This window comes from Lepidochelys olivacea (genome assembly GCF_965140295.1).
Source record: "Lepidochelys olivacea isolate rLepOli2 genome assembly, chromosome: 14".
Lineage (NCBI taxonomy): Eukaryota > Metazoa > Chordata > Testudines > Cheloniidae > Lepidochelys > Lepidochelys olivacea.
Window position 1 is genome coordinate 45,693,838 of NC_140424.1, and position 25,984 is coordinate 45,719,821.

Sequence of the window (25,984 nt, forward strand, 5' to 3'; positions counted from 1 at the left end):
GCCCCAAACCAGCCGCTGCCCTGCCTGCGAACTCCTCCTGCAGCTGGTGCATTTCCTGCAGGTGTGGCAGGGCAGGGCTGGCTGGGGCCAGAGCAGCTCCTTAACCCCTGGCTGCCCACTGTGGGGTTTGTACACCCCATCGCATCCCCAGAGGTCGTCTCTTGTCTAAGGTGACCAGTCTTTTGAATCTCTCCTCATAAGGCAGCTGTTCCACACGCCTCATCATTTCTGTTGTCCTTCTCTGCAGCTTTTCCAGTTCTAATATATATTTTTTGAGGTTGGTGACCAGCTCTGCACTCAGTATTCAAGGTGTGGGTGCACCATGGATTTATAGAGTGGCATTATGATATTTTCTGTCTGATTACCTATCCCTTTCCTAACAGCTCCTTTGGGGAGGGACCTTGTCAAAGGCTTTCTGAAAGACTAAGTATACTCTATGCAGGGGATCACCCTTGTCCACACGTTCATTGACCCCCACAAAAAATTCTACTAGAGTGGTGAGCCATGATTTCCCTTTACAAAAGCCTGCTGACTCGTCCCCCAAATACTGGGTTCATCATCGATGTGTCTGATCATTCTGGTCTTTACGACACTTTCAGCCAATTTGTCTGGTACTGAAGTTCGGCTTCCCGGCCTGTCATCGTCAGGATCACCTCTGGAGCCTTTTTAAAAATCCGTACTACGTTTGCTACCCGTCAGTTATCTGTTCCAGAGGCTGAGAGAAGTGACAGGTCACAAGCCATATTTAATAGTTCTGCAATTTCATAGCTGAGTTCCTGCAGAACTGCTGGCTGAGTCCCACTGATACCAGAGAAACTCCATCTTGTGTCCTGTTTCAGAGTAGCAGCCGTGTTAGTCTGTATTCGCAAAAAGAACAGGAGGACTTTTGGCACCTTAGAAACTAATATTTTATTAGAGCATAAGCTTTCGTGGGCTAAAACCCACTTCATTGGATATGTCCATCTTAAATAATATAGAGTCCCTCCCCCATTAAATGGTGGGTACAGGGCACCCAGCGCTCCAGACCAAATTGGGAGAAAAGGGGGTAAAGGGACGTAACGCTGTGAGGTAAATCGAACGTGGGCTAACGGGCACGGGGGAGAGTTGGTGGGAAGAAGAAGGTGGTAAACAACGATTGACAGATAACAGACGTAAGGGTCCTATGCAGTGATTGACAGGGGAGCGGGAGCAGAAGGCAGAGGGGGGCCGAAGGAGGCGAGGGGGGGACGGAGGTGAAGAAGACTTGAGCGGAGGGGAAGAGACGGACGCCGCAGAGGAGGGAGGGAGGGAAAAGAGGAGCAGGCAGCTGAGTGTGTCAGACACAAGGACAGGGACAGGGACAGCGCAGGGCAGTGTCTGGGTGGGCATGGGGTGTAACAAGGACGTAGCTACGTGTGTGATTGCGAGAGGGATTTATCGGTGTAAAGCCGAATGAATCGCTGCCCCTTGCTGTCAGCTCCTTGTGAGCGTCTGGTCCCCGGCTGCAGGGAGCAGCCACTTGGCGTCGTTTCAAACTCTCCGGCAAGGCGGTATGAGGGGCTGTAGGGCTCCGGGTCTGAACTGTTCCTGTGCTGGGGGCCCGGCTCTGACACTGGGAGACTCAGCGGCTCGGCCCCAAGCAGCTTGGGGGGTGTGGGGAGTCTGAACCACATAATCCAGGCGAAAGCTCCGAGCTGAACTCAGAGCACAGAGACGTATCCTCCTGCTGGTCACAAGCTGGGGGTCGGTTTGCCAGGCCGGCCCATCTGCCCCACGGAGGGGAGTGGGATCCCATAGTGCCCCACTTGCCCCCAGCCTCTGCCAGCTCGTCTGACTCTGTGCCGGCTCCTGTGACTGGAAAAGGGGGAACTGCTCCGTGACTGGCACTGGCAGAGACGGGAGACAGGGTTGTGTCTTCCCTTTGGAGGGAAGCTGAGGCAAAGCTCTGGCTGGAGAAGGTCCCCGTGATCAGTGATTTGTAATGAGCAAGCTGCAGGAGAGAACGCAAACCCTGCCATACAACAGTGTGAGGCCCAACACCCACAGGAGAAAACTGCTCTAACAACCACGCCAGAATCTCCCCCAGAGTAGAAGGGAGTCAGTGGACAGAGATCACTGAGACAGCAGGGTCAACAGCTGGGCAGGGTCACCCTGACGCCGGGGTCCCACGCTCTGGGGGTCTGCCCCAATGAAGAGCTGGAGGCAGAATCTTCTCTGATCTATGCTGTGGAGAGAGAAGAAAATCGTTCCAAGGCAGCTTTAGCTGTGGGGGATCCCAGCTAGGGAAGGGAGATGGGAATTCAGCTCTCGGCTACCCCCCCAGCGTCACCTATGGACCCCAAATTGCGCTCTGCACAAAACCCCTCAGTCCTGACAGCGGGACAATGGACAGGCCTCCAGGAGAGAGCATAACACCCCTACGCAGCCCCAGGTACCGGCCTGCACTCCCACCCCCAGAGCCGCGCTAAGGGCCCCCAGTGCATGCTGGCACGCTGGCAGAGCTCTGCCCTCAGGGGCGACCTGTGGATGCTGTTCCGGCCCTTTTGGGTTCCCTTGGTTTGGGCGAAGGCAGCTCGTGTGTCAGAGAATCCCGGGTAGCCGGGGAAGGGCGACGGCTGGGGACGGCCTCGCAGATTCCCACACGCCGAGGAATGGTCAGACCCAGAGTAACCAGCGATTGGGGCCCATGTGCAGTCACTGCTAGGCGCCCTCCTCCCCTCATGGGAACCCCACAATACCCATAATGCACTGGGGCCTCTGGGCCCCGTACCCAGGATTTACTCACTGGCTGCCAGAGCGTAGCTGGGTTTGCGAGGGCCTGAAACACAAGCAGAGAATGAGGGTCAGTGCAGGGGAGCAGGGTAACCCCTCCCCCGCGGAGACCCCGACCTCCCTCCCCTGGACACAGGGCTCCCCGTGACCCCAACTGCACCTCGCCCAGGCCAGCCTGACCCCAGTGCCCCCCACAGCAGGGCACATAGCGCCCAGCCAACGACAGAGCCCACTCCGCCCCCAGCTACATTGATCAGCCCTGCCCCATGGCCCTGCCCCACCTCTCCTTGGGGGGCAGTGGCAGGAGCCATTCCCCCTTGGGCTGGCTGGGCTGCCCCACTCCCCAGACCTCCCCACATCCCGACTCCACGGGGACCGGCTCTTACGTGCTGATTTTCTCCTCCACAGGATGACGCCGGCCCCTACGGCTCCAGCCAGAACCAGTACAGCCAGGACGATGGCGGCCAGGACCCCGGGGGTCAGAGAGCGCTTCTTCCCAGGGGCTGTGGGATGAAGAAGGGCCCAGGTCACCGAGGGGAGCAGCCGCTGGGGCATCCTCCTGGGGCAGCCACAGGCCTTTGCCTTGAACGTCTCCCCAAGGGCGTCTGCAGAGACCTGGCCTCCGGGGTTGGGGAAAGGCTGAGCTGGGAGGGGGACGGAGATGGGGCACAGAGGGCGGGTGCTCTGCTGGGCACTGCCAGCCACACAAGCCACGCAGCAACCAAGCCCTTCCCTCGTAATGACATCAGCCTGTGGAACTCACCGTCACTGGATGCCACCATAGCCAGAAAATCAGATTATCTGAGGGATCGGCCATTTCTGTGGGTCACATGAATACCCAGAGCTAGACGAGTTCACACTGATGATGGGCAGGGATATTGACCTTCCTGTAGCAGGGTCACACCCCACCTCTGTAATTCCCATGGGCTGTGCCCCCAACCTCTGGGCCCTGCCATTCACCCCACCCTTACCCCAGATGAGCGTGGGGGCCAGCAGGCTGCTGTGCTCCACCCGGCAGGCGTAGCGGGGCCCGTCCTCCTGCTCCGGGGAGATCTCCAGGGACGACTGCATGTAATAGGTGCCGTCGGCATTGGGCAGGATCCCACTGGAGTCCTTCTCCGCCAGGATGTCTTCTCCGTCCCGCACCCAGGAGACGTGGATGGGACGCGGGTAAAAGCCCCTGGCATGGCAGGAGAGGGTGATGGAGCCGTCGGGAGAGTCTGTGTGGGAAACTGAGACCTCGGGGGACACTGTGGGGGAGACACAGTGCGTGAGCCACGTGCCAGGGGCTGGGACCATGTAACAGACAACAGGTAAAGGCCCTGCAGCGTCTCATAGACTTTAAGCTCAGAAGGGACCATTGTGATCATCTAGTCCGACCTCCTGCACATCACAGGCCACAGCCCCTCATCCACCCACTCCTGTAACAGACCCGAACCTCTGGCTGGGTAACTGACATCCTCGAACCATGGGTTAAAGAGGTCAAGTGACAGAACATTTCTCCATTCACTCTAGTTTAAACCTGCAAGTGACCCGTGTCCCATGCTGCAGAGGAAGCAAAACCCCACCAGGGTCTCTGCCAGTGTAACCTGAGGGAAAATTCCTTCCCAACCCCAAATCTGGTGATTGGTTAGACCCTGAGCATGTGGGTGAGACCTGCCAGCCAGACATCTGGGAGAGAATTCCCTGTAGTAACTCAGAGCGCTCCCCAGCCAGTGCCCCATCACCGGCCCTTGGGGATTTTTGCTATTAGCAGTGGCCGATGGGCCATGTGTCACAGTAGGCAGTCTCATCATCCCATCCCCTCCTAAACTCACCAAGCTCAGTCCTGGAGCCAGTTTGGTGTTTTGCCCCCGCTGCTCTCCTTGGGAGGCTGCTCCAGAACTTCACCCCTCTGATGGTTAGAAACCTTCGCCTAATTTCAAGCCTGAAGTTGTTGATGGCCAGTTTGTATCCATTTGTTCTTGTGTCCACATTGGCGCTTAACTTAAATATCTCCCTCAGCCTTTGTTAAATCAGATTTGCCCTCAGCCTGCATCTGGTCAGGCTAAACAAGCCAAGCCCTTTGAGTGTCCTCTCGTAAGGCAGGTTTTTCATTCCTCGCATCATCCTAGTAGCCCTTCTCTGTTCCAGTTTGAATTTGAGTAGTCAGGTGCGTAAGAGACCTGGTCTGCACCTGTTTACACTGATTTGTAAATGGAGCCAGTTAATCTGGTGTAAATCCCCTCTGCAGACTCACTCAAATGGCTCACATTGGTATAACTGAACTGGGTAGTTGCCAGAACAGGCCTGGGCCCGGGTCTCCTTCGCTGCCCGCAATCCCGCGCTGTAACACGGCTACGCCCTGGCAGGTTGTCACTGGGCCACCCAAACACACGTGTGCGATTTAGGGGGTGAGGGCCAGATTTCCAAACGTCCCTCGGTGCCTAACCTCGGTGAGCTCATGGGGAGTCAGGCATCTCCATTCGGAAATCCCAGCTGGCCCCTGTCTGCATTGTCAGGCGCTTAAATCCCTTTGTCACATGGTCCCGAGTCCATGCCACCCTCCATGTCTCTGCCCTCGACTGCAGAGGTGCCATCGCTGGGCACAAGAACCTCAAAACAAGTTTTTTCTTTGTATAATGACACAATACATCTTCCTCCCCCACCCCACCTCCTTCACACTCACAAAGGGCTGGGCCTTTTCCAGACCGAACTTGGCAAAATTAATCAACTCAGCCCAAAGCTGGGATGTTTCAGCCCGAAAAGGGAAGTCTGAGGGAGCTGGAAGCCAACGGGAAAGGCCCTGCAGAACGGAGACGCCCAGGCAGCCAGAACCGGCTAATAACCCGTCTGCTCTAATAACAACCCGTAGCTCTCGTCTAGTGCTTGTCATCGGTTGATCTCAAGCGCTTTACAAAGGAGGTCATTGTCCTCATTATGCAGAGGGGGAAACTGAGGCACAGAGAGGCAGCATGACTGGACCCATGTCACCCAGCAAGCCAGTGGCAGAGCTGGGATTAAAACCCAGGTGTCCTGAGTCCCAGTCCAGTGCACTATCCACTAGGCCACACTGCCCCTTCTGGACATGCCCATGTCCCATTGGTGTCTCTGCACCCCATCGCCCACTCCTCAAGACAGATCCCTGCTGCTCACTCACCCTGCTGCTCCAGCACCGCCCTTCCCCGCTGCACTAGGCTCCGCAGGGTCCCCAGGCACTCGGACCGCAGGTAGTGCTGGACGTACGGAGTCCAAGTCTTGCCTGTCTCCCAGCGCTGCTTCTGGAGGAAGGCCGGCTGCACGGCCGCGACCCACGTCTCCGTCTGGGCATCAAAGCTGATGAAGTCCCCCCCGTCGTAGGCGTACTGGAACCTCGGGTCCACGGGGGTCTGGCCACTCAGGGCACAGCCCACGTGAACCTGCTCAGTGTGAATCCCTGCGGGGGAGGGAGAGAGCTCAGACCCTGCACTGAGAGCTGGGAAATGGGTCTGTACGGCAGAGTTGTCATGGAGTGTGGGGGAGTCCAGGCCCTGCACCCCTCTTCCTGGGATCCACTGAGACTCTCAGCCAGCCAGTAAAACAGAAGGTTTATTGCACCACAGGAACACAGTCCAAAACAGAGCTTGTGGGTACCCCCAGGACCCCTCAGTCCAGTCCTTCTGGGGGAGCAGGGAGCTTAGACCCCAGCCCTGGGGTTCCCTGTGTTCCACCACTCAGCCCCAAACTGAAACCAAAAAACCCCCCTCCCCCAGGCTCATTCCTCCTTCTCCCAGCTCCTCCTCTAGCCTTTGTCCACTTTCCCCGGGCAAAGGTGTCACCTGGGTCCGACCCCCTCCCAGCTCAGGTGACAGGCTCAGGTCTTCTCACTCCAGGGGAGTCATCCCCAGCTCCTCCATCCCCCGTGCACAGACAGTCCCAGCAGAACTAGACGCCATTCCCTGGTCAGTCCACCCCGCTCCCTGCTGCGTCCCATCTCTCCCCCCTTCGAGACTGAACTGAGTGGGGTCACTGTGACCAGTGACCTGGGGAAGTTCGAGGCCCCCTCTCCGGGACAGTGCGTCCGCTATCAGGTTGGCACTTCCCTTCACGTGGACCACGTCCATGTCGTAATCCTGCAGGAGCAGGCTCCATCTCAGGAGCTTGGCGTTGGCTCCTTTCATCAGATGCAGCCAGGTCAGGGGAGAGTGGTCGGTGTAGACGGTGACGTGTCGCCCGAAGAGATAGGGCTCTAGTTTCTTGAGGGCCCACACCATGGCCAGGCACTCCTTCTCGATGGCCGCGTAGTGTTGCTCCCGGGGTAGCAACTTCTTGCTCAGGTACACAATGGGGTGTCTCTCCCCCTTTTCATCCTCCTGCATTAACACCGCCCCCAGTCCCGTGTCTGAGGCGTCGGTGAACACCACAAAGGGCTTGTCAAAGTCTGGGTTTGCCAGAACTGGGCCACTGCCCAGAGCCTCCTTCAGCACAGCTGTAGCTCACGAAAGCTTATGCTCTAATAAATTGGTTAGTCTCTAAGGTGCCACAAGTCCTCCTTTTCTTCAGCGCCCGGAAAGCCACCTGGCACTGCTCGGTCCAGACCACCTTGTCTGGCTTCCCCTTCTTGCATAGCTCCGTGATGGGGGTGGCGATGGCGCTAAAGTGGGGCACAAATCTTCGGTAGTATCCTGCCATCCCAATAAAGGCTTGGACCTGCTTTTTGGTGTGGGGAGTGGGCCAGTCTCTGATCACCTCCACCTTGGCTGGTTCCGGCTTTAGGCGGCCGCTCCCCACCCGATGGCCCAGGTAAGATACTTCCGCCATCCCCACCTTGCACTTCTCCGCTTTTACAGTCAGCCCAGCCCCCTGGAGTCGGTCCAGCACTTGTCCTCCCAGGTCTGGCTAAAGACACAGATGTCATCAATATACACCACAGCAAAACTCTCCATCCCCCTCAGGAGCTGGTCCACCAGGTGCTGGAAGGTGGCCGGCGCTCCCTTGAGGCCGAAAGGCAGGGTCAGGAACTCATAGAGCCCCAGAGGGGTGATAAAGGCCGATTTCAGCCGGGCGTCTGCATCCAGCAGCACTTGCCAGTAGCCCTTTGTAAGGTCCATGGTGGTAAGGTACCGAGCTCCTCCCAGCTTGTCTAGGAGCTCGTCAGGCCTGGGCATGGGGTACACATCAGATACAGTGATGGCATTGAGCTTCCGATAGTCCACACAGAACCGGACCGACCCGTTCTTTTCGGGGACCAGCACCACCGGCGAGGCCCAAGGGCTGGCAGATGGCTGGATCATCCCCAAAGCCAGCATGTCCCGGACCTCTCTTTCCAGGTCCTGAGCAGTTTTTCCTGTGACTCGGAAGGGGGAGCATCTTATCGGCGGGTGCGACCCTGTCTGCACCCGGTGGACAGTCAGATTAGTGCGTCCAGGCTGGTTGGAAAACAGCTGTCGGTACGGATGCAGCACCCCCCTGACCTCAGCTTGCTGGGCAGGGGTTAGCTGATCCGAAAGGGGAATTGTTTCCAGGGGGGAACCAGCTCTGGTCCCAGGGAATAGATCTACTAAAGGGTCATCTCCCTGCTCCTCCCACTGTCCACACACGGCCAACACCACATTCCCCCTGGCATAATATGGCTTCATCATATTCACATGGTACACCCGGCGGTGGTGCGCCCGATTCGACAGCTCCACCACATCGTTTACCTCATTGAGCTGCTTGACAACCTTGAAAAGGCCCTCCCAGGCGGCCTGTACTTTGTTCTTTCTCACTGGGTTGAGAACCATCACCGGATCCCCGGTGGCGTAGGCGCGGGCCCGTGCCGTGCGGTCATACCAGACCTTCTGCTTCCTCTGGGCTCGGGCCAGATTCTCCCTGGCCAGGCCCATGAGTTCAGCCAGTCTCTCTCGGAAGATCAGGACATACTCCACCACTGACTCTCCATCGGGAGTGGCCTTCCCCTCCCACTCGTCTCTCATCAGGTCCAGGGGGCCCCTCACCCTCCTGCCATATAACAGTTCGAAAGGCGAAAATCCGGTTGACTCCTGGGGCACCTCCCTGTACGCGAACAGCAGGTGAGGTAAGTACTTGTCCCAATCCTGCGGGTGCTGGTTCATAAAGGTTTTCAGCATCATCTTTAGCATCCCATTGAACCTCTCCACCAGCCCATTGGACTGAGGGTGATAAGCTGAGGCCCAGTCGTGCCGGACCCCACATTTCTCCCACAAACACCGGAGCAGGGCCGACATGAAGTTGGAGCCTTGGTCTGTCAAGACTTCCTTGGGGAACCCCACTCGGCTGAAAATGGTCAGGAGCGCATCGGCCACGGTGTCTGCTTCAATGGAAGCTAAGGGCACTGCCTTGGGGTAGCGGGTGGCAAAATCTACCACCCCCAGAATGTATTTCTTCCCCGACAGGGTCGTCTTGCTGAGAGGCCCCACGATGTCCATGGCCACTGTGACGATGTGACTCAGCAGGGAGGGGGGAGTGTTGACCTGGGAATGTGCCCTGGGGATGGGAGACCTGAGAACCTGTCACCTGAGCCAGGAGGGGGAGGGGGAGGTAACACCTCTGCCCAGGAATGTGAACAGAGGCTGCAGCAGGGAACCTGCTGGGTGGGTTTAGTTTCAGTTTGGGGCTGGGTGGAGGAACACAGGGAACCCCAGGGCTGGGGTCTAAGCTCCCTGCTCCCCCAGAAGGACGTGATTGAGGGGTCCTGGTTGTACCCACAAGCTCTGTTGTGGACTGTTTTCCTGTTGTCCAATAAACCTTCTGTTTTACTGGCTGGCTGAGAGTCTCAGTGAATCCCAGGAAGAGGGGTGCAGGGCCTGGACTCCCCCACACTCCGTGACAACTGGTGGTAGCAGTGGGATCTACTGCACCCCGTGAACGGCGCTTCCTGCAGTAAGTGACTGGGGAGCAGTAAAACGAAGGGGAATTGACGGGGACCAGGCGTGCTGAAGATTCAGAGAGAGACGGTTTCGGGGGGTGGTTAACCCCTGGGAATGTGTGACCAGAGAGAAAGACTTTTGCAGTAACAGGGTCCCCCGGGGGATTGCAGCGAGCGGTCCCAGGGGCGGAGGAGTCTGCAGCTCGACCCTGGCAAAGAGTCGGTGACCTCAAGAAGGACTGGCACATGAGGGGCTTTTCCTGGAAACCGTGGGAAGCTGCCCGGCCTGCGAGGGGCCAGCAGGGAGCTGTACGCTAAACGCCTGAAGAGCGACCTGGTGGAGCTGTGCAGGCAGAGGGGGCTGCGCATCGGGAGGTCCACCAAGGAACAGCTGATTGCCCAGCTGGAGAAGAGGGATCGCTTGGATGACCCGATCCCTGTCCCTGAGGGAAGCTGCCCGGGGGACGCAGCGTGGGCCCTGGGGCCTGACCGGGCTGGGAGGGGTCAGACTGCTGCCGAGGACATCCCGAGACCCTTCCTACCTATGTCTGGGGGAGGGGTTGGGGGAAGCCCAGCGAATACCGAGGGCACCCTGACCCCGGCACCCAGCAGGGGATCCTCCCGGCGGAGCTCCCCATCCCTGGAGCGGAGGCGGCTGGAATGGGAGAGGGAGATGAAAATGAGGGAGCTGGAGGATCATGAAAAACAACGTCAACATGAGCAGGAGGAGAAGGAGAGGGAGCGTCAGGAGAAGGAGAAACAAAGACAGCATGAACTGGAGCTGGCCAGGCTGAGGAGCAGTGGGGCCCCGGCTGTGGTGAGTGCGGGGGGACCCAAGACTGCAAGGAACTTTGATAAGTGCTTCCTGGCCCAGCGGAAGGAGGGGGAGGACATGGATAGCTTCCTGACGGCCTTTGAGAATGCCTGTGAGCTGCACAGGGTTGACCCTGCAGACAGGCTCCAGTTCCTCACCCCCTTACTGGACCCCAAAGCCGTGGAGGTGTACAGCCGAATGACAGGGGCGGAGGCAGGGGACTATGAACTGTTCAAACAGGCCCTGCTCCGTGAGTTTGGGCTGACCCCCGAGATGTACCGGAGAAGGTTCCAGAGTCAGCGTAAAACGCCTGAGGTCACCTACCTACACCAGGCCAACCGGATGCAGGGGTATGCCCGCAAGTGGGCAGCTGGGGCCCGAGCTAAAGAGGACCTGCTGGACCTAATCATACTGGAGCAACTGTATGATCAGTGCCCTTCCGACCTGAGGCTGTGGTTGGTGGACAAACAGCTCGAGAACCCCCAGCACGCAGGGCAGCTGGCCGACGAGTTTGTGAACAGTCGGTCAGGGGGTAGCCGGGAGGAGCCCCAAAAGAACAGGCCCCCCCCGATGCAGAGAGAGAGTCACCAGGGGGCCTCCCAGCGGAGAAATAGGGAGAACCCCCTCCAAAGGGGAACGCCTGGCGTCGGGCCCCTCCGACCCGCTCGAGGGGACCAACGTGACCGGAGCTGCTATCACTGTGGCCAGAGAGGCCACGTACGGTCCCAGTGCCCCGGGCTCAGGGACAGACTGAGCCAACCCAACCTACCCAGGGTTAACTGGGTAGGGACCCAGCTGGACGAGGGGCAGACGACCCAGGAAAGGGGGCCTACCAGTTTACCACCGGCCCCGGAGGGAAGAGTACCCCAGGCCAGCTCCGCCAGAGGGCTGGAGGCTCTGGACTCAGGGTGCTCAGTTTACAGGGTGGGCGCGGGGCTGTCCCTCCGGAGAGAGTGCCTTGTTCCCCTGGAGGTGGATGGGAGGAAGGTCAATGGATACTGGGATACGGGCGCGGAGGTGACGCTGGCCCGGCCCGAGGTGGTGGCCCCAGATCGGGTGGTGCCCAACACCTATCTGACCCTGACAGGGGTGGGCGGGACCCCATTTAAGGTGCCCGTGGCAAGGGTACACCTGAAATGGGGGGCCAAGGAGGGCCCCAAGGATGTGGGGGTACACCACCATTTGCCCACTGAAGTTTTGATGGGGGGAGACCTAGAGGACTGGCCAAGCAAGCCCCAGGCCGCCCTGGTTGTGACCCGTAGCCAGAGCCGGCGAGGGGCACTGCACCCTGACCTTGGGGAGGGTACCACACCGGAGGGGCAGGACCCTACCCTGGTGGGGAGGGAGCGCCGAGGGGCACGGCTCAGAGAGGCGGAGGCCTCAGACCTGGCCAGCGAGAGGGAACCGGGCCCCGTCCCTTCCCCAGCCGCTGAGTTCCAGGCCGAGTTGAGGAAAGATCCCTCCTTGCGGAAGCTCAGGGACCTGGCCGACCTTGGTGTGGTACGGACCATGAGGAGAGGCTGCCAGGAGAGGTTCCTGTGGGAGAAGGGGTTCCTGTACCGAGAATGGGCTCCCACAAGGGAAGCAGAGTCCTGTAGGATCAGGAGGCAGCTGGTGGTCCCCCAGAAGTATCGCCGCAGGCTCCTGTACCTGGCCCATGACATCCCCCTCGCAGGGCACCAGGGAATCCGGCGCACCCGGCAGAGGTTGCTACAGAACTTTTACTGGCCCGGGGTCTTTACCACGGTCCGGCAGTATTGCCGATCCTGTGACCCCTGTCAGAGGGTGGGGAAGGCCCGGGACAAGGGGAAAGCGGCTTTGAGACCTTTGCCCATCATAGAGGAGCCTTTCCAGAAGGTGGCCATGGACATCGTGGGGCCTCTCAGCAAGACGACCCGGTCGGGGAAGAAATACATTCTGGTGGTGGTAGATTTCGCCACCCGCTCCCCCGAGGCAGTGCCCTTAGCTTCCATTGAAGCAGACACCGTGGCCGACGCGCTCCTGACCATTTTCAGCCGAGTGGGGTTCCCCAAGGAAGTCTTGACAGACCAAGGCTCCAACTTCATGTCGGCCCTGCTCTGGTGCTTGTGGGAGAAATGTGGGGTCCGGCACGACTGGGCCTCAGCTTATCACCCCCAGTCCAATGGGCTGGTGGAGAGGTTTAACGGGACGCTAAAGATGATGCTGAGAACCTTTATGGACCAGCACCCGCCGGATTGGGACAAGTACTTACCGCACCTGCTGTTCGCGTACAGGGAGGTGCCCCAGGAGTCGACCGGATTTTCGCCTTTCGAACTGTTATATGGAAGGAGGGTGAGGGGCCCCCTGGACCTGATGAGAGACGAGTGGGAGGGGAAGGCCACTCCCGATGGAGAGTCAGTGGTGGAGTATGTCCTGATCTTCCGAGAGAGACTGGCTGAACTCATGGGCCTGGCCAGGGAGAATCTGGCCAGAGCCCAGAGGAAGCAGAAGGTCTGGTATGACCGCACGGCACGGGCCCGTGCCTACGCCACCGGGGATCAGGTGATGGTTCTCATCCCAGTGAGAAAGAACAAACTACAGGCCGCCTGGGAGGGCCCTTTCAAGGTCGTCAAGCAGCTCAATGAGGTAAACTATGTGGTGGAGCTGTCGAACCGGGCAAACCACCACCGGGTGTACCATGTGAATATGATGAAGCCATATTATGCCAGGGGGAATGTGGTGTTGGCCGTGTGTGGACAGTGGGAAGAGCAGGGAGATGACCCTTTAGTAGATCTATTCCCTGGGACCAGAGCTGGTTCCCCCCTGGAAACAATTCCCCTCTCGGATCAGCTAACCCCTGCCCAGCAAGCTGAGGTCAGGGAGGTGCTGCATCCTTACCGACAGCTGTTTTCCAACCAGCCTGGACGCACTAATCTGACTGTCCACCGGGTGCAGACAGGGTCGCACCCGCCGATAAGATGCTCCCCCTTCCGAGTCACAGGGAAAACTGCTCAGGACCTGGAAAGAGAGGTCCGGGACATGCTGGCTTTGGGGGTGATCCAGCCATCTGCCAGCCCTTGGGCCTCGCCGGTGGTGCTGGTCCCCAAAAAGGACGGGTCGGTCCGGCTCTGTGTGGACTATCGGAAGCTCAATGCCATCACTGTATCTGATGTGTACCCCATGCCCAGGCCTGACGAGCTCCTAGACAAGCTGGGAGGAGCTCGGTACCTTACCACCATGGACCTTACAAAGGGCTACTGGCAAGTGCCGCTGGATGCAGATGCCCGACTGAAATCGGCCTTTATCACCCCTCTGGGGCTCTATGAGTTCCTGACCCTGCCTTTCGGCCTCAAGGGAGCGCCGGCCACCTTCCAGCGCCTAGTGGACCAGCTCCTGAGGGGGATGGAGAGTTTTGCCGTGGCGTATATTGATGACATCTGTGTCTTTAGCCAGACCTGGGAGGACCACGTGTCCCAGGTTAGACAAGTGCTGGACCGACTCCAGGGGGCTGGGCTGACTGTAAAAGCGGAGAAGTGCAAGGTGGGGATGGCGGAAGTATCTTACCTGGGCCATCGGGTGGGGAGCGGCCGCCTAAAGCCGGAACCAGCCAAGGTGGAGGTGATCAGAGACTGGCCCGCTCCCCACACCAAAAAGCAGGTCCAAGCCTTTATTGGGATGGCAGGATACTACCGAAGATTTGTGCCCCACTTTAGCGCCATCGCCACCCCCATCACGGAGCTATGCAAGAAGGGGAAGCCAGACAAGGTGGTCTGGACCGAGCAGTGCCAGGTGGCTTTCCGGGCGCTGAAGAAGGCTCTGGTCAGTGGCCCAGTTCTGGCAAACCCAGACTTTGACAAGCCCTTTGTGGTGTTCACCGACGCCTCAGACACGGGACTGGGGGCGGTGTTAATGCAGGAGGATGAAAAGGGGGAGAGACACCCCATCGTGTACCTGAGCAAGAAGTTGCTACCCCGGGAGCAACACTACGCGGCCATCGAGAAGGAGTGCCTGGCCATGGTGTGGGCCCTCAAGAAACTAGAGCCCTATCTCTTCGGGCGACACTTCACCGTCTACACCGACCACTCTCCCCTGACCTGGCTGCATCTGATGAAAGGAGCCAACGCCAAGCTCCTGAGATGGAGCCTGCTCCTGCAGGATTACGACATGGACGTGGTCCACGTGAAGGGAAGTGCCAACCTGATAGCGGATGCGCTGTCCCGGAGAGGGGGCCCCGAACTTCCCCAGGTCACTGGTCAGCGTGACCCCGCTCAGTTCAGTCTCAAAGGGGGGAGAGATGTGACGATGTGACTCAGCAGGGAGGGGGGAGTGTTGACCTGGGAATGTGCCCTGGGGAGGGGAGACCTGAGAGCCTGTCACCTGAGCCAGGAGGGGGAGGGGGAGGTGACACCTCTGCCCAGGAATGTGAACAGAGGCTGCAGCAGGGAACCTGCTGGGGGGGTTTAGTTTCAGTTTGGGGCTGGGGAGAGGAACACAGGGAACCCCAGGGCTGGGGTCTAAGCTCCCTGCTCCCCCAGAAGGACGTGATTGAGGGGTCCTGGTTGTACCCACAAGCTCTGTTTTGGACTGTGTTCCTGTTGTCCAATAAACCCTCTGTTTTACTGGCTGGCTGAGAGTCTCAGTGAATCCCAGGAAGAGGGGTGCAGGGCCTGGACTCCCCCACACTCCATGACAGCCACCTTCTGGAAAGGCTCCTCTATGATGGGCAAAGGTCTCAAAGCCGCTTTCCCCTTGTCCCGGGCCTTCCCCACCCTCTGACAGGGGTCACAGGATCGGCAATACTGCCGGACCGTGGTAAAGACCCCGGGCCAGTAAAAGTTCTGTAGCAACCTCTGCCGGGTGCGCCGGATTCCCTGGTGCCCTGCGAGGGGGATGTCATGGGCCAGGTACAGGAGCCTGCGGCGATACTTCTGGGGGACCACCAGCTGCCTCCTGATCCCACAGGACTCTACTTCCCTTGTGGGAGCCCATTCTCGGTACAGGAACCCCTTCTCCCACAGGAACCTCTCCTGGCAGCCTCTGCTCATGGTCCGTACCACACCAAGGTCGGCCAGGTCCCTGAGCTTCCGCAAGGAGGGATCTTTCCTCAACTCGGCCTGGAACTCAGCCGCTGGGGAAGGGATGGGGACCGGTTCCCTCTCGCTGGCCGGGTCTGAGGCCACAGCCTCTCTGAGCCGTGCCCCTCGGCGCTCCCTCCCCACCAGGGTAGGGTCCTGCCCCTCCGGTGTGGTATCCTCCCCAAGGTCAGGGTGCAGTGCCCCTCGCCGGCTCTGGCTACAGGTCACAAAGGGGAACAAGGCACTCGCTCTGCAGGGACAGCCCCGCGCCCACCCTGTAAACGGAGAACCTTGAGTCCGGAGCATCCATCCCCCCAGGGGAGCTGGTCTGGGGCCCTCCTCCCCCCTGAGCAGTTGGTAGGGAAGCCTTGCCTGGGAAGCCTGCCCCTCCTCCAGCTGGGTCCCTACCCAGTTAACCCTGGGTAGGTTGGGTCTGCTCAGTCTGTCCCTGAGCTTGGGAGATTGGGTCCGTATGTGGCCTCTCTGGCCACAGTGATAGCAGCTCAGGTCATGTTGGTCCCCTCGAGCAGGTTGGAGGGGCCCGACGCCAGGCGTTCCCCTTGGGAGGGGGTTCTCCATATTCCCCCTTTGGGAGGCCCCATGGTGACTCTCTCTGCATCGGGGGGGGGGGGCCTATTCCTTTGGGACTCCTCCCTGCCACCCCCTGACCGACTGTTCACAAACTCATTGGCCAGCCGCCCTGTGTGTCTCTGGCTTTTTGTCCACCAGCCATAGCCTCAGGTTGGATGGGCATCACTCATACAGTTGCTCCAGTACGATCAGTTTAACCAGGTCTGCCTTCGTCTGGGCCCCTCGGCCCACTTGGTGGCGTATCAACCCATGCGGATGGCGAGTTGCAGATATGAGGCCTCAGGGGTTTTACGCTGACTCCGGAACCTTTCTTGATACATCTCAGGAGTCGGCCCAAACTCGCGTAGCAGGGCCTTTTTGAACAGTTCGTAGTTCCCTTTCTCTGCCCCTTCCAGTTGGCAGTACAATGCCATGGCCTTGGGGTCCAGTCAGGGGGTGAGAGACTGGAGCCTGTCCGCAGGATCAACCTGGTGCAGCTCGCAGGCTGTTTCAAAGGCATCCAGGAAGTCATCCATGTCCTCCCCCTCCTTACGCTGGGCCAGGAGGCACTTATCAAAGCTTCGTGCAGTCCCAGATCCCCCATCACTCACCGCAGCCGGGGGCTCGCTGCTCCTCAGCCTGGCCAGCTCCAGCTCATGCTGCCTCTGCTTCTCCTTCTCCTCCAGCTCATGCTGACGCTGCTTTTCCCACTTCTCCTGCAGTTCCCGCTGCCTGAGCTCCAACTCTCCCAGTTTTAGCTCCTTCTCCCATTGCAGCCACCTCAGCTCCAGCGATGGGGAGCTCTGCTGGGAGGATCCCCTGCGGGCCGCAGGGGTCACAGGGCCCTCAGTATCCACTGGGCTCCTCCCGGCCCTTCCCCTAGGTATAGGTCGGAGGGGTCTCGGGAAGCCCTCAGCAGCCTCCTGTTCACTCCCCGCTGGGACAGACACCGGTGCCCGCGCTGCATCTGCCAGGCTGCTTCCCTCAGGGACAGGGATTGGTTCGTTCCAGTGATCTCCCTCCTCCAGCTGGGCAATCAGCTGTTCCTTGGTGGACCTCCCGATGCGCAGCCCCCTCTGCCTGCACAGCTCCACCAGGTCGCTCTTAAGGCGTTTAGCGTACATCTCCCTGCTGGCCACTCGCAGGCCGGGCAGCTTCCCACGGTTTCCAGGGAGAACCCCTCGTCCTTCTTGAGGTCACCACCTCTTTGCCAGGGTCGAGCTGCAGACTCCTCCGCCCGTGGGACCGCTCACTGCAATCCCCCGGGGGACCCTGTTACTGCAAAAGTCCTTCTCTCTCCCAGGGCCAAGCCGCAGACTCCTCCACCCCTGAGACTGCTCACCGCAGTCCCTGGGGGACCCCATTACTGCACAGTCCTTCTCGCTGGTCACACACTCCCAGGAGTTAACCGCCCCCCGAAACAGCTCCTCTCTGAGCCTTCAGCACGCCTGGTCCTCGTCAATCCCTCTTCGTTTTACTGCTCCCCAGTCACTTACTGCAGGAAGCGCCGTCCACGAGGTGCAGTACATCCCACCGCTGCCACCAGTTGTCACGGAGTGTGGGGGAGTCCAGGCCCTGCACCCCTCTTCCTGGGATCCACTGAGACTCTCAGCCAGCCAGTAAAACAGAAGGTTTATTGGACCACAGGAACACGGTCCAAAACAGAGCTTGTGGGTACAACCAGGACCCCTCAGTCCAGTCCTTCTGGGGGAGCAGGGAGCTTAGACCCCAGCCCTGGGGTTCCCTGCGTTCCACCCCCCAGCCCAAAACTGAAACCAAAAAACCCCCCTCCCCCAGGCTCACTCCTCTTTCCCCCAGCTCCTCCTCAAGCCTTTGTCCACTTTCCCGGGCAAAGGTGTCACCTGGGTCCAACCCCGCCCAGCTCCGGTGACAGGCTCAGGTCTCCTCACTTCAGTGGAGTCACCCCCTGCTCTCCCATCCCCCATGCAGACAGGCCCAGCAGAACTAGATGACATTCCCTGGTCAGTCCACCCCGCTCCCTGCTGCAACACAGGGCGGGTGGAGTCAGAGGGGCCCGGCCAGACGGTGACACCAGGGCACTGAGATCGGGGAAATGTGTCTGTAGGTCGAGAGGCTCAGAGGGGGGCTCGGCCAGACGGTGACACCGAAACTTTACCGTCTCTGACCATGCGCCTGGCCTCGTGCTGAGCTAGCGAACAATCCCAGAGGACGCTGAGAAGCAGGAGGGGTCAGAGCAGACCCACGGGAAGGACTGAGGGGTTGGGATTCTGCCGGACAGTTACTGAGCTCTTCGATTCTCTCCACCGGTGCACATGAGAGGTGCCATATGGGGTGAGACCAAGGTCTGACAGTGGCCAACACCAGAGATTCAGGGGAAGTGTACAGAACAGGGCAATTTTGGAGTGATCCACCCGTCTTCCCTCCTGGCTTCCGGCAAGCGGAGTTTAAGGACACCCAGAGCATGGGGTTGTGTCCCGGACCATGTTGGCTAATAGCCATTAATGGAGCTATCCTCCAGGAACTTATCTAATTATTTTTTGAACCCACTTATACTTTTGGCCATCACAACATCCCCCAGGAATGAGTTCCACAGGTTGATTGTGTGTTGTGTGAAAAAGTACTTCCTTTGGTCTGTATTAGATCTGCTGCCTGTTAATTTCATCAGGTGCCCCCTAGTTTTTGTGTTATGAGAAGGAGTAAATAACACTTCCTTCTACACTTTCTCCACACCAGCCATGATTTTATAGACCTCTAGCATATCCCCCTTTAGTCGTCTCTTTTCTAACCTCAGCACCCCTAATCTTCTTGGTCTCTTCTCATATGGAAGCCGTTCCATACCCATGATTATCTTTGCTACCCTTTCCTCTGAACCTTTTCCAGATCCACTATGTCCCTTTTGAGATGGGGCAACCACATCTGAATGCAGTATTCAAGGTGAGGGCGCACTATGGATTTATTTAGTGGCATTATGGTATTTATTTATTTTCTATTCCTTTCCTAAAACTTCCTGACAATCTGTTAGCCTTGGGAAAGGCTGTTTCTGCAGAATTATAATTTTTCATGAGAAAAATTCAATTTGGCCAGAAAACGTTGATTTTCTATGGGGGAAATTAAAAGGGAAGATCCCGGGGCTGCCCGGCTCCCTGCCTGGGATTCTCCTGAGATGGAATTTCTGAAAAGTTTCCTTCCGATAGTCCACACAGATACCCCCATGGAAACCTCCCATTTATGACTCTTCTTTCTGAATGCGAATGAAAACACTTCTGGGAATGTGAAATTTTCTGTGGGAAGAAAACTGCATTTTCCAGCCAGCTCTGGTTTGGGCAGCACGTAGCACAGTGAGGCCCCGATCCCCAGTCAGAGTGATTCTGAGCGGGCAGCTCTCACGTGTCCATTAATAACAACAACTCTCAGACACTCACCGCCCGTCTGGTTGTACAGCTGCATCCACCTCCTGTTATGGACTTTACAGCCCTCCTCGTGCCTCCAGAACTCCCGGGTCTTTTCCTGGAGATACTCAGTGCCCAGGGCCTGTGCCACCCACTCCTGGGAGGGTCTGACCTCTCGCGTGTCGCTTCTGTAGTACGCGATCTGAACGTCATCCACGCTGGTGATCATGGTGAAGTGATGAGTCCCGTCTTCATGGGTGACGGCTGTGACTAGCACGGCCAGGCTGTGGTGCCCTAAAGCAACAGGAGTGAGGTCGAGTTAACAAGCGGCTTCGTCCCTTGCTCACAGGACACCAGGGTCACCCAGTGGGGACCAGCAGAGACCTCCCACCCCCAGCTACGTCCCTCTGCCCTCAGCCCCATCCTGGGCGAGGGACAAGCTGGGGTGTGTGAGTAACTCACACTGCGTGGAGCCGAGGGGGAATCAGGAAGGACGATCTCCCAGCCCGCGCCTCTGAAAGCCGGCGGCTTGTTTACGGGGGTCAGATATTGGCAGGGGGTTAACTGCCCCCTTAAGAACTGCCCCCATGTGCAAATGCCCTGAGGATGGGAGGGGCATTTGTGGCCCGTGTGCCTGTCTGTGGTGTGCGTGTGCGTGTTATGTCTGCACGGGTGTACCTGTGGGGGGGGGGGGGGGACGTGCGTGTGCAAGGCCCTTCGTTGTCAGTTTTTACTGAATAATTCCTGGGTTTGACAGAAGCCGTTATTTGGTGTTAACTCATTTTTCACCCCAATTTTGGCTCACTCAGGCCCACGGAAATACTGATTTTGGTAAGAAAATCCAACCCCTGACAGCAGGTCGATGTGTTTGTGTGAATAATGAATTGGTCTAAGTGTCAATGCAAGGCTGCCTGTTAACGTAAGGCAATGGAGAGGAAGTTACACACACACACAACACACACACGGCGTACATACCAGTAAATGCAGTTCCTGAAATAAACCACAACATTAAACTGCTTTCACTTTCACTACTCAGACTTTTCCCTCTTTGTTGTGTTTTTTCTGCCCTCCCGTCCCCCAGTATTAACCCGGAGATTGCCCCAGAAATCTGGGCAGTTAATAGCCGGTGCTGGTTTTCACCCACTTTTTACAAGGTTTGTAATTAGCACTGATAAATTCCCAGGAACATTTAAACAAATTAAAACCTGAAAACAAAGGACCTGGGGCGTGTGGGGTCCATATGGGTGTGCAGAGGTGATGCATCGGGGGGGAGGGGACACAAAGGGTCAGGTGCCCCCAGATTTCTGCCAGGGTTTATGTGCCCGGCCCTGAACCCCACTGCATACCACCAGAACCTCTAAATTGTGCCCCCCCACTATCAACAGTTACATGCCATGGCTGGTGGGGTTCACACTCCCCTTCCTCGGAACTAAACAGACCAGTCCTACAGGGATGTGGGGTTCTCAGGGGGCCAATCAAGCAGTTCCCCCCCTTTTTTGTGCCAGAGGTCGGGGACAACAAGCCCCCCTACCCTGCAGGGAAAGCAGCCCCCAGAGTCCTCCTCTGCTCCCACAGCGCCGGCTGGCTCCTCTCCCTGTGCTCAGTCACCCTGGTTTGACATCGCCCCTGGGGGCTGGCGTGTTGGGGACTCCTGGCAGAGCCCCCCAAGAAGGATGGGGGGACGCGGCTCAGGCCCATGGAGGAGACAGAGCCAAGGGGCTGGACTGTTGTAGATTTCAAGGCCAGATGGGACCATTCATTATCTGAACTAGCTCCCAGCGCCTAGGAGCCTCCATCCTGGCCCAGGACGCGGCTGCCCAGGTCTGTAGAAAGGCAGAACAGCCCAAGGAGCCCACCCCCAATGGCCGTCCAATGGGGTGCCCCCCCGCCATCCCCACGCCCAGCTGGAAACTAGCTATTTTAGTGCCCGGGGGCCAGCAAGCGTCTTTGTGCCCCTACCCGGCTATTTCGTCATATTTCCACCCCGTTTTCCGCTCCTGCACCTTTCGCCCTGGGCGGCTGCCCCCCTCGCCCCGTGGCGCCCGCCCCCCATTACTGGTAGTCGGCATTAATCCGTCTATCGGCGCGGCTGCTGGCGGGGCCCGGCCTTCAGAGCTGGGCGGCCGGAGAGCGGCGGCTGCTGGCTGGGGCGGCGCGGGAGGACCCGTTATCGAATCCCCTCCCGCACCAGTTCCCACCCCGTTTTCACCCTGCGCCCGCTCTCACGGCAGCAGGTCCTGTGGGGGCCCCGGCATCCCCCCCCCCAGTTTGCGCCCCCCCCCCGTGTCAGAGGGGGATGCCCGGCCTGTTATGGTGACACCCCCAGCTGGGGCTCACCCTGCCCCCCCAGCCCCCCTGGTACTCACCCCCCGCCGCGGCTGGAGGCAGGAGCGCCCCGCAGAGCGCCAGGAGCAGCCCCCAGGCCATGGGTCCTGGCCGCGGGGCGGGGAATGGGCGCCTCGAGAAGACGGAGCCCCGAATATCCAGGCGTGGGGTCACCCGGCCCGCGGGGGGCGCAGCCCTGCGGGGCCAGGAGAGCCGGGCAGCGGGCAGCGGGGCGCAGCCCTGCGGGGCCAGGAGAGCCGGGCAGCGGACAGCGGGCAGCGGGGCGCAGACCTGCGGGGCCAGGAGAGCCGGGCAGCGGACAGCGGGCAGCGGGGCGCAGCCCTGCGGGGCCAGGAGAGCCGGGCAGCGGGCAGCGGGGCGCAGACCTGCGGGGCCAGGAGAGCCGGGCAGCGGGCAGCGGGGCGCAGCCCTGCGGGGCCAGGAGAGCCGGGCAGCGGGGCGCAGACCTGCGGGCTCCCTGGCACTGTCCCAAGCGTCGCCGCTGCCCGTGGCCGTCCAATCAGGACGCAGGCCGCGGCGGTTCGTCATCGGTATCCGGGCAGGCCGGGCTGGGCGAGGTTAGACCGCGGGCCCCATACTTGGGGGTGGGGGCGAGGGGCCGGGGCCGCGCTGCGGGCGGGGCGGGGACTCGGGGACTCGTGGGAGGGGCTGGACCTGCTCTGGGGCAGGGCACCGGGCACCATGGGGCGCAAAGGGGGCCCAGGAGCGACCCCCGGCTGGGAAGCTGACGAAGGTTGCGGACCCTCCGAGGGGCGAGGGTGGAGCAGCCCCCGGAGGAGCTGGGGGGGCACAAACAAGCCCCCCATTGCCAGAGCCAGCTGGCGCCGGGCCAGGGACGGCCTGGAGCCCCGGGAGTCCTGGCTCCTAGACCCCCCGAGCTCTAACCCACTCCACCCCGCTGCCCTCCCAGCGCTGGGGACGGAACCCAGGAGTCCTGGCTCCTAGACCCCCCGAGCTCTAACCCACTCCACCCCGCTGCCCTCCCAGCGCTGGGGACGGAACCCAGGAGTCCTGGCTCCTAGACCCCCCGAGCTCTAACCCACTCCACCCCGCTGCCCTCCCAGCGCTGGGGACGGAACCCAGGAGTCCTGGCTCCCAGCCAAGGGGACCAAACTGAGAACTGGCCCTTCGGGTTGGACACAGCTTTATCCCCGCCCTGGTGTTTGCTGGCAGAGGATGGCTATCTGGGGGGGGGGGGCATGGCTACTCCCACGTTCCTGGGGGGAGGCCGTCCTGAGCCAGGGACTCTTTAAGAAGTGGGGAGCAGCGAGTGTGACAATGACACAAAGGGCAGAATCTCCCCCGCCCCGTGGGACTCTCTGCCACCAGATCTCACTGGAGCCGAGAGCGCCGCAGGGTTCACCCTGGCACCCGGCACTTTATGGTGAAGGAGGGCGCCCTGCTCTAACCGGGCAGAGCGCCCAGGGGTCCGAGCTGCCCTGCGTCAGGGGATAAGCCTGGAGCGGCGGGGGTCAGAGAGCAACGCGGGGGATATTTCCACGCACACTGTGTCTCTGCGCCCAGGGTGGGATCTGAGAGGGGGCAGGGGTTACCTGGGCCCGTTGGTCTCACCTGGGCCAGCAGGGCAGGAGGGAGACCAGGTTAGATGGGCTTATTGGTGTCCCCAGCTGCAACAGCCGCTCTGCCCCACAGGCAGGGGGCACCACTGGGGCAGGGACAGTTACGAAGGGTTGTCTCGTCAATAGACTGCAGCTTTACTGGGGGGAATCCCAGCAGGGCATGAGCCATCACAGAGCAATGGGGTGACCCAGCCACTCTGAGCCCCCCAGAGCCCCTCGGCCCATCCCAGAGCAATGGGGTAACCCAGCCCCTTGGAGCCCCCCACAGACCCCAGAGCCCCCCGGCCCATCCCAGAGTAATGGGGTGACCCAGCCCCTCTGACCACCCCCCAGACACCAGAGCCCCCTGGCCCATCCCAGGGCAATGGGGTGATCCAGCCCCTCTGAGCCCCCCACAGACCCCAGAGCCCCTGGCCCATCCCAGGGCAATGGAGCCCCCATTCCCCGGGGAGGGGGCTGTGCTGGGCTGTGACTGGTGCATTGGCAGGGGAGGGGTATTCGTGTTCATGAAATGCTGGAGTGGAAATGAACTGGTTTTCTTTGGTTCAGAGTTTTCTGTGACCATTTCTATTTTGGATGAACATTTTCATGGGGGGGGCGGTGAAATCACCTTTTCTCATGTTTTAAACCTTTTCTCGCCACTAGAAAAAAGGGGGTAACGGGATAATGGAGAGCAGCTTCCCCCTTCCCCCAGCTGCCGCTTTCCCCTTACCCCCGGCTGCCCCTTCCCCCGGCTGCTGCTTCCCCTGGCTGCTCCATTGCCCCACAACATTCCCCCCCCAAAATTTGTCGAACTCTGATAAATTTTGCCCCGAATGCAAATTCAGCTTCTCTCCTGTGTACCCAGGGCTGGGGCCGGTGAAGGCTGGAGCCTGGGGACAGGCTGCAGGGGACAGCCCTGGCCTGGATCCAAGGGTCAGGAAGGGCCAGGTGGGATGCAGCTTTCAGCCTCTTCTCATAGGGCGCAGCTTTCCCTGTGCCCCCCCACCTCTGCTGCCAGCGCCCCCCACTTCCCCTCTGCAGCCAGCGCCCCCCACCACCCCCCTGCAGCCAGCTATTTCCTCGTACAGCTTCTGAGCCAGGCACTGTGGGGCAGGGATCCTCTGCTCCCCACGCTGCTCCCTTCCCAGAGGCCCTGCTCTGACTTCACCTTGAAAACAAACAGCTCGGGAATCCAGGCAGCTTTAATCGACCAACCACTTTACATAAAACTCGTCAGTGCTTTAAACCCAGCCCTTGAGACACCCCCTGCCTGCCATGAGAGACGGGGCCAACGCCGGCGGGTCCAGAGACCCGTGTCGGCGTATCTGGGCCGTGTCCCTGCTGCCCAGCAATTCCCCTGAGACCTGCGGAGCGACACCATGGGTCGCCCTGTGGAACTCCCTGTCGCAGGAGATCATCGGAGCCCAGAGCGTAGCAGCAGCCGGACAGAGCTGGGCATTTATCTCTAACCCTGCAGGACCAGGGCACCTCACAATCTTTAGTGCATTCATCCCCCAGGCCTGGTCCCAAACCACCTTCCCCTTGTGCGGGGGTAAGGGGAGCAACTAGATCCACTGGGCTCCCCCCTTCGTTTGCAGAACTCGCTGGGGTGCGCGTTGGCCCTGCAGCCCAGCCCCCCGCACCCTGAACCTCTCCTTGCGGCCTGTCCAGACGGCCTGGCTGAGTGCCGCGTTCACACCAAGAGCGGCTGGCTCACGCCGAGTCAGAGGAGCAGAGGCCCCGGCAGGCTCCGTACAGGGGCAGGGTCGCTCTGCACTGAGCCCCTGCAGAGACCCCGAGCAGGGACAGAGCCGCCTGGTCCAGGGAGGCACTGGGAGCAGCTCTTAGCCCTGCGCTGGGGAGGCAGTTTTGGGGTCTGGGCAGACCCCAGTCAGGGGAGCAGGAGAATTCATCCCTGACCTTGCCCAACAGACCCATGCTGGCCAGGGGACGCTCCTGCAACCAGACCAGAGTCAGAGTCACACCCTTAGTGCATACTGGGAACCCTGGCCGGCTCTGCTCTGCCGGCTGGCCGTTGGGCGACATTTCACATTGCTCAGGTGCTTACCGGCCCCGCACCAGTCTCTGCACCTGCCCCGCCTCTGTCTCATTCACCCCCCACCTGCCGTGGGGCAGGGCAGGGCCATGTCTCCGTGGCACAGCTGGGGACAGAGGCGCAGAGAGGTTACGTGACGGGGCCAGGGTCACACAGAGTCTGTGGCAGAGCCGGGAATCGAACCCGGGGTCTCGGGCCCGCATGGTAGGGGACATTGCTGCTGGAGACCCTGGGAGCTCGGCCTTGTCCCATTTCACCTTCGCCCAGTGTCAACAAGCTGCGTGGAGCCAGCCGCGTGCTGAGCCGTCGTTCCAGTCCCTCTAGTTCAACACCTCGTCTCTCCCCCTCGCTGGCCGGGTCCCGGCCCAGGCTCCCGGCGGGCCGGGCGAGATCTCCCTGTGGGGTGGGGCTTTCCTGCCCTTTGTCCCCTGCAGCCTGCCCGGCTGATGATGGAGAGGAAGGGACAAAGGCCCAGTGAGCTTGGCTGGGGCAGGTGTCATGCTGCGGAGCGCGTACAGCCATCGTGCGAGCTGCGTGTGAGTGTGTGGGTGAGTGCACGTGTGCTCGTGGGCTGAGTGCACGCACAGTGTCCATGTACCAGCCGTGCTGTAACCCCGCCCCAGCCGGGTGGGAG

At 60.0% G+C, this 25,984-nt stretch overlaps 1 protein-coding gene across 1 annotated transcript; it reads right to left on the reverse strand.

The window, feature by feature from the left end:
* Window positions 1-934: 934 nt before the first annotated feature.
* Window positions 935-22,297, reverse strand: LOC311531162 (class I histocompatibility antigen, F10 alpha chain-like). Its single transcript, XM_084648304.1, has 8 exons — window positions 22,179-22,297; window positions 21,753-22,097; window positions 19,420-19,680; window positions 5,891-6,166; window positions 3,723-4,001; window positions 3,138-3,254; window positions 2,765-2,797; window positions 935-2,203 (listed from the first exon to the last, which is right to left on the reverse strand). The coding sequence occupies exons 1-8, from the start codon at window positions 22,258-22,260 to the stop codon at window positions 2,199-2,201; spliced, it is 1,398 nt and encodes a 465-aa protein (XP_084504430.1). The 5' UTR covers window positions 22,261-22,297; the 3' UTR covers window positions 935-2,198.
* Window positions 22,298-25,984: the final 3,687 nt, after the last annotated feature.

Excerpts from the sequence above, each read along its gene's own strand:
- LOC311531162 (XM_084648304.1), bottom strand. The coding sequence starts at position 22,260 with ATGACGAACCGCCGCGGCCTGCGTCCTGATTGGACGGCCACGGGCAGC. Across the intron at positions 19,681-21,752 it reads GCCTCCAGCCGCGGCGGGGG|GGCACCACAGCCTGGCCGTG; the intron begins GTGAGTACCAGG and ends CTGTTGCTTTAG. Across the intron at positions 4,002-5,890 it reads GGCGGTGCTGGAGCAGCAGG|TGTCCCCCGAGGTCTCAGTT; the intron begins GTGAGTGAGCAG and ends TCTCCCCCACAG.